At 42.6% G+C, this 7,543-nt stretch overlaps 1 protein-coding gene across 1 annotated transcript in view; it reads right to left on the reverse strand.

Annotated features, from left to right (window-relative positions):
• Positions 1-350: 350 nt before the first annotated feature.
• Positions 351-7,543, reverse strand: part of LOC102873226 (zinc finger protein 14-like) — an 11,713-nt gene continuing 4,520 nt past the window's right edge. The window contains exons 3-4 of the mRNA XM_006901781.1: positions 4,714-4,843; positions 351-1,645 (exon numbers count right to left, since the gene is read on the reverse strand). Of these exons, the coding sequence (XP_006901843.1) occupies positions 351-1,645; positions 4,714-4,843 (1,425 nt within the window). The remainder of the gene's footprint in view (positions 1,646-4,713; positions 4,844-7,543) is intronic.

The following is a 7,543-nucleotide window of genomic DNA, read 5'->3' on the forward strand; positions in this document are numbered from 1 at the left end:
GCATAAGGATCCCCCTTGCTGAGGTCTGCTATGCCTGATGAGGTGTTAGGAACACCTGAAGACTTTCCCACATTCCAGATACTTACAAAGCCTCTCTAGATACTTACAAAGCCTCTCTATTCCAGCAGTTCCTCAGCATAAAGCGCTGCGTGTGACCTGAATGAAATGCATTTTCTCATTCTTTATATTTACAAGGACTTTCCACAGTGTGGTGTTCTTCTATACGTAATGAGGTGTGCGTTAACACGCGGAATTTTCTCCAGCATCACATTCCCACTCTTCAGTGTGTGTTCTTCCGTGTGATGAGGTGTGAGGAAGACCTAATCGTTTTCTCCCATTTCTTACATCCGTTACGGCTTTTCTTCGCTGTGAATTCTCTTATGTCTGTTGAGTTGTAAGGACCACCTGAAGGTGTTCCCACACTCCTTACATTGATAAGGCCTCTCTCCACTGTGTGTGCGCGAATGGGACCTGAGGGACGGAGAGGAACTAAAGGCCTTCCCACATTCCTGACACCCGTAAGGTCTCTCTCCACTGTGAATCCGTGTGTGGGTCTTGAGGTACGAAGAGCAGCTGAAGGCCTTCCCACATTCCTTACATACGTAAAGCTTTTCCCGACCGTGGATTCTGTTATGTACGTAGAGGCTGGAGGAATCGCCGAAGGCCTTCCCGCATGCGTTACATTCATAAGGCTTTTCTCCAGTGTGGATTCTCTTGTGTATGCTGAATTGGGAGGAATACATGAAGGTTTTCCCACACTCATTACACTCATACGGCCTCTCTCCACTGTGTGTACGCGTGTGGGCCTTGAGGGTCCAAGAACAGCTGAAGGCTTTCCCACATTCCTTGCATTCGTAAGGCTTTTCGCCAGTATGAATTCTCTGATGTATGTTGAGGTGGGAGGACGAGCTGAAGCCCTTCCCACATTCTTTGCATTCATAAGGCTTTTCTCCACTATGAATTCTCTGATGGATGGTGAAATGGGAGGAATAGATGAAGGTCTTCCCACATTCCTTGCACTCATACGGCCTCTCTCCACTGTGAGTGCGCGCGTGGGTCTTGAGGGAGGAAGAGCAGGTAAAGGCCTTGCCGCATTCATTACATTCATAAGGCTTCTTTTCTCCACTATAAATTCTCCTATGAACGTTGAGGTAGGAGGAATGGCTGAACCCTTTGCCACACTCCTTACATTTATAGGGTTTCTCTCCACTGTGGGGTCTTTTATGTTTCTCAAGGGTAGAAGAATAGAAAAAAGCTTCCCCACACAGCTTGTCTTCATGAGGCTGGTCTGGGGTAGGAGTTTGTTTACACAACACGATGGATGACAGCTGATTAGAAGTCTGACCACATCCTTCACCTTCATGCTTAGAATTCCTCACCGGTGTCTTCTGGTGACATCGGCATTTCTCACCAGTGAGCGTAACCACAGTGTCCTTCACGTCAGAGAGAGATGCCAAGGCTTTGTGGCAAGCTTTGCATTCATGGGCTCGCTTGACACTGACTGTTCTTTTGGCCGTGAGGACGGAAGAACAACAGTGTGCTTCTCCTTGTTCCTTCCGTTCCCATCCTTTGTGAGATGCAGTTCGATGTGCTGTGGGATCCATGACAGCTCTTCCACACTCAAAACCATCAAGCGCTTTTATTTCTAGGGAATTGTCGGACACCACAGGAAGATGTGGAGTGTGGCTGCAAACTTTTCCGCTCTGATGGTCTTCATTGGTTCCACAGAGCTTGTTTACTGTGTGATTTCTGTAGAAAACAGGCAATATAACATGAGAAATAAATCTGTTCACACTTCATCCCTACCAAACAGAATGAGCATGTGTGGTGTACCCTTAACTTGTCCGAGTGGTTCAATCATCAGGCAGAAATATTACCCACAATGTCATGGGCTATATTCCTGGTAAATGTGTCCAAATATCTAATGACGTGCATACATGATACCAAAGCTAAACAGAGATATAGATAGATAGAATACAAATATGTGTATGTGTGTGTTTAACAGCACATATCAAGGCTTTGAACTGGATTGCAATGGTGCAGCAACTGACCCAAAAAAGCAAAAAGTGCAGGGTACACATTACATAGCTACCAAATCTTTTGTTTCATGTATAAGGAATAAGGGAAAAGAAGTACGTATCTTTTTTTTCTCACAGCTTACAAAACGATGTTAGAGCATAAATAACCTTTGTTCTCTCCCCACCGGGAGGGTATTAATGGGAACGTCTCTGTCCTTGTACTTACTCTGTGAACAGTCTTCTGTGTGCTAACACTTCCTGAATACAGACCTTCGCAATGTCTTGAAATGCTGTTCTCTAAATAAAAAAGTCGTTTAATTTATCTAATCAGGCCAGGACAAAACAGTGTGGCGAAAACGTTATAGCCTGTTAAGGTGCAACACAGCTTTAGCCGTGTGGTACAGATAAATGGTGGAACCATATACCTCTGTGAGTGCCTGATGGCTGAAGTAAAATGAGTTATGCTGAGAAAAGATATCCTCCTTGTTTCGTGTTGACAGTAAAATTCTTTCCAATAGAAAGACCAAGACATTAATGTTTTTGGAGTGCTGGTAGTGACTGTGGCATATAATGTGGTCTGAAAAAAAAAACCCAAAACACTTCAGTGCTGAAGAAAATGAGGCCAGACTGCGAAAAGAAGCTTCCTGAGAAAGGAAGCTGGTGAGATTTCTGTCGCTCCGACTTTGAACATGTTGTTAGCACATGAGCCCCAAGAGAAGGACGTCATGTTTAGAAAAGCAGAGGGTCAGTGAAAAAAGAAAAACACTCCTAACGGAACGGAAGTCAATTAGCATTATGAGCAGTTATCATAACAGGCTAATGTCTGCATAGCAGGTATTGACAGGATGGCCGTGTCTTGAATTGTTGGACACAGTTTAAGGATGCATCTAAAGCCAACTGGACAGAAACAAGTACCAAGAGGACACACATACTGATGGCCTGTGGTTTTCAATGTGGTGGTGCTCTCTATAGTCTTGTAAGTAATCCCACCTCCCACACGGATCCCAAGCGTTCCAAGCTCCTGACGTGGGAGACCGGACTTAGACCTACATATTCGGAGAAATATGCGTGGCCAGCCTCTCAGAACCATCAAACAGTGGGTGAATCCTTCAGAGTCAAGAGCTTACAGGCAACCGCTTTGCGTCTTTGGCAATGCAGACAGTGCCTTCCTTTCCAGGAGCAATGGATAAACTATTCTGAGCCAGTGTGAAGCCCTGGTAAATGTACACAAACAGGCACACGCACACAACAGCCCTTAGAACCTTCTTTTCAGGCAGGGTTTCTTGCTTGGATTCTACTCACCTTGAAGGTGTCTCCTGATGTTCATGCCGATTTGAACGGCTTGGACTTTCAAATAGGTCCCCTAACATGGAGGACCAGGAGGGATTCTTGAGGAAATGGACCATCAAACGTTCCTTGGACAACTTCTCTCCTTTGCGCGGGATCTGGGAGACTGAGTCAATAAGCCAAGTTGAGTTTCAGAAGACGAGACAACAATGGAACAAGACATTATGAAGATGGGCAGAGGAAGAGGCTGTTTCTAAGGAAGAAACCCTTCATCCCATCTCTGGTTTCAACACCTGTTGTTTGCAAAAAAAGTGAAAAAGCCGTTTTCTGGGAAAGAACGTTCTGAGGATTGAGAACCATGGTGACCCCCAAGGGTCATTAAGAGAGCCAATCTCAAAAGACCACAGACCCAGGACACAGTAATATAAAAAGGGAGAAAGAATTTCCATGAAAGTAGGTGTGAGATGTTTACTAATATGGCCTCAGTCAGTGCAGGGAACTCAACGTGTTTTCTATTCCCAGAAGCATTTTTTGTTTTAATTGAGCAATGGATTCAAATTCAGTGTCCTCCAAGAAGTGTGTCCTTCAGACCACTCCTCTTTTCCTGTAACTAATACTGTAAACTCTGTCCTCAGTCCCAAACCATGCATCCATATCCCAAACAGAACCCCACAGGGACTATGCCCCTGAGATTCAACAGGACAGAGCTCAAGGATTTTAATCACAAGAGAAATGGTTCCTCCCTTTAATGCACAGAACTTGATGTTTATCAGAACACAAGGTATGTGAAATCCAAAGACCTAGGGGCCTGGCATCTGTTGTTTCACAAGCTGTTCCCACTTCTCAGCTGAAACATTGCCGTCAAGTTTACAAATAAGGGTTTCTCGATGAAGGAGTGAAATGCAGATTAAAACTGGTACGATGAAACAGGGCCCATATCATTCTTTCTTCTAAACTATTGATCCCTTGCTTGGTTTAGGTATAGATTTTGGAAGAGCACCATAAAATGTAATAGGACTCCCATTCTTCTCAATGTTAGTCATCATTTGTTACAATCCATGGAGTCAAATGCCTTTGAATAGTCCATAAAGCACAAATAGGCATCCTTTTGGTATTTTTTGTTTTCACCCAGGATCCATCTGCCATCGGCATACTTTGGTCAAGTTGCTAAGAAAGGCTATTCCTTGGAGAAGGGTTTCATGACTGGGAAAGTGCAGAGACAGCCAAGGAAAAGAATCTCAACGAGGTGGACTGACACAGTGACTGCAGTCATGGAGCGTGTCTGAGATTGTGAGACAGGCGAAAAGACAGGCAAAGGTTCAGAAGTTTCAAACCTGATATCACTGTAAGTTATACAGCAATGACAGGGAAATGCAAAAAAAAAAAAAATAACACAATGCACTCTTACCTAAAGATGCCAAGTTTCTGAAGGTTTCCATCATCACGTCTCTGTAGAATTTCTGCTGGGCGACGTCCAGCATGGCCCACTCTTCCTGACTAAAGACCACAGCCACGTCCTCAATGGCGGCCAGCAACTCCTACAACACCCCACACCATCTACCGTCAGCGAGGGACCATGGACTCCAAAACTCTGTAGTGATTGCTCAGAGTGAAAACATAAGCCGATGGGTGTACAATGTGAGCGTAACACACTCCATGCCCAAAGTTATCTATGTAAAAACTGTGGAAATGGAAAAGGTCTTGCGATGTATGAGGAAAGGGAGTTCTGGTGGCCTCGTGGAAAGAAGCTGAAGTTACAATATTGAAGGCATGTGGTTCAAAACTCACAACTCCTACACAAAAGGATAAGTAATCTTTTCCTGTGCAATGTCCTGCCTCTGAAATTCTGGTGGATCTGCTGTTTATCAGTTCTTAACTCGAAGGAACACATCAACAACATATACAAGGATGGTGAATTATAGACAGTTGATCAGAAGACAGCTCAATTTCCTGTGAAGCCAAGGAAACAGACTCAGGAACTTTGACCCTTTCAAGTGTCAGCCCCAAATTCCCACAATTTGCAGACCTCAGAGAGCAAGTGACTCTTAACAACCTGATCCCCAAATAAGGGACTTGTCAGGTCAATGCAAGTGACCCCTATAAAACATCATCCATCCACTAGTTTCCACAAATAATGAAGGGGGAAAGGTTTTTAGCATCTGGTCGGTAGAGAGTTGCAGTTTTAGATGAAGAAGATTTATCTGGTTAGGAATGTGGGGACCGACCTCTGCTATCTCTCATCATGTGCTATGTACGATACTCTTTTTTTAAAAAAAATTTTTTATTTTATTATATTCTGTGTGTACTGTCAAATCTGATCTGACTGGTACAGGAGGAGATTGCCCGTCCTTCTCCAGCAGAGCAGTTGGTGGATTTGAACTGTGTGCCTCTGGGATTGCAGTGCAGCTTTTTGCCACTAGGCCACCAGAGCTCCCCTTGTACGATACTCTTACAATCAACTCTTGAGCTGGAGATGAAATAAAAAAGTCACTTCCATCACCTTGAGCAAGATTCTGCATTTTAAAGCCATCAAAACCCTACTTGTGGGAAGTCAAATTTCATACTAAATACTTATATTAAACCAAACGCTCTATCAGGATACTAGGGAGGTATGGATACAAGCTAGCATTCACCCTCCACTAAGACAGACCTGGGCTATTCACAGTGATAAGAGCTTAGTCAGACCTTTGCATTTTACACAATTCTTGGAGTGTTTTTGCTAACTCCATCCTTCCTGAGTCAAGCATAAGGTTTTCAATAGAAAAAAAAAAAGCTTAGCTTCATTTGCACAGAATTGTCTTTGTGATTTGCTCTCTGGCGATTTTCAATAAGGGCACAGGGATACTGGGTTTGGTGCTTCAGTTGTTCGAACTGTTTGCCACCTGCTTTCCTTCTCTGTTTCCTTCTATGTTCTAGGTGTTCTTTCTCATTTTTTTTTTATTCTTTAAAGTTGGTCGAAAACATTCTGGCACCCAAACAGGGATGAGGTGGTGGTCTCTCTCTGTCTCTTGACTCTCTCTCTTGCTCAACAGAGAATCGAAAGGGAAATTAGCTCAGGCTAAGTAAGTCTTTCAGAAAAAAATAAAGGCAGGGTCATGAAGAAATCCTGAAACCCTGAATTCTGTTAGAAATTTAGGGGCAGAAGTAGAAAAGATTTTGTGAGCTTTTTCTGCACCTCTTGAAGGAAGAAATTTAGGAGGAAAAGTAGCAAAAATTTCATGGGGACTTTCTCCACCCTCTGAAGGAAACAGATAAAAAACTCAGAAGTCTAACTGAAAAAAGGAGCCATGGGGAACAGCCCATGAACTGAAAGTCAGTATATTACGTTACTTAAAGAATTACTTAAAGCACGCTCTGGTGGCCTAGCGGCAAAAAGCTGTGCCGCAATTCCAGAGGTGAGCTGTTCAAATCCACCAGATGCTCTGCTGGAGAAAGAGGGACAATCTCCTCCTGTACCAGTCAGATCTGATTTGATGGTACACACACAAAAAAAATTAAAAAAAAAAATTACTTAAAAGCTCAGGGGTAAAAGTAAGAGAAAGGTAATTTCTGCAGTTGTTTCAGTACATGCAGAAACACGGTTATTGGTTTTAATCAGCAAAAAAAGTGCAGTTAAATTTTAAAAACTTGGCAAAATGTTACACAAGCTTTATGAAAAGCACATCAAAAAAGAGAACAGACTCCTATGAATTTTTGGATGAATCTTTGGATGAATCTGAATTAAGTAATATTACATTAAAAGAGGTTAAATCTGAAGGCAAGAAACAATCTTTGTCACCTTTACAAAGAGCTTATAAAAAGAAAGATGTGTAGGCCTTTGTGTTGACCATTTACTTTTTCTTTTTTGACCATTTACTTTTGGAAACTAGTGAATGTGGTGTCAAAAAAAGCATAAATTAAACCCTTTGCACCCACTTTCCACCCTTGAATTTGGTTTCATTTGGTATAGGAGATGCACAAGTTTACAGTTTATGGAGGGGGAATTCATATGTATACAAGGAGATAGTTTATTTCTAAAAACTAGAGGACAGGCTCAAAGTAGGGAACTTAGCATTGTTAAAAAAGAACGCTTTTAATTTTTCAAAATAAAAATATCACGTTAGGTGTTTTAATAAATAATTTATAAATTGAAGGTGTACTGCAATCCCAGAGGTGCACGGTTCAAATCCACCAGATGCTCTGCTGGAGGAGGAACAATCTCCTCCTGTACCAGTCAGATCTGATTTGACGGTACACAC

The sequence above is a fragment of the Elephantulus edwardii genome, unplaced genomic scaffold (assembly GCF_000299155.1).
Source record: "Elephantulus edwardii isolate Elephantulus edwardi_28Jun2011 unplaced genomic scaffold, EleEdw1.0 scaffold00344, whole genome shotgun sequence".
NCBI classification, from domain to species: Eukaryota; Metazoa; Chordata; class Mammalia; order Macroscelidea; family Macroscelididae; genus Elephantulus; species Elephantulus edwardii.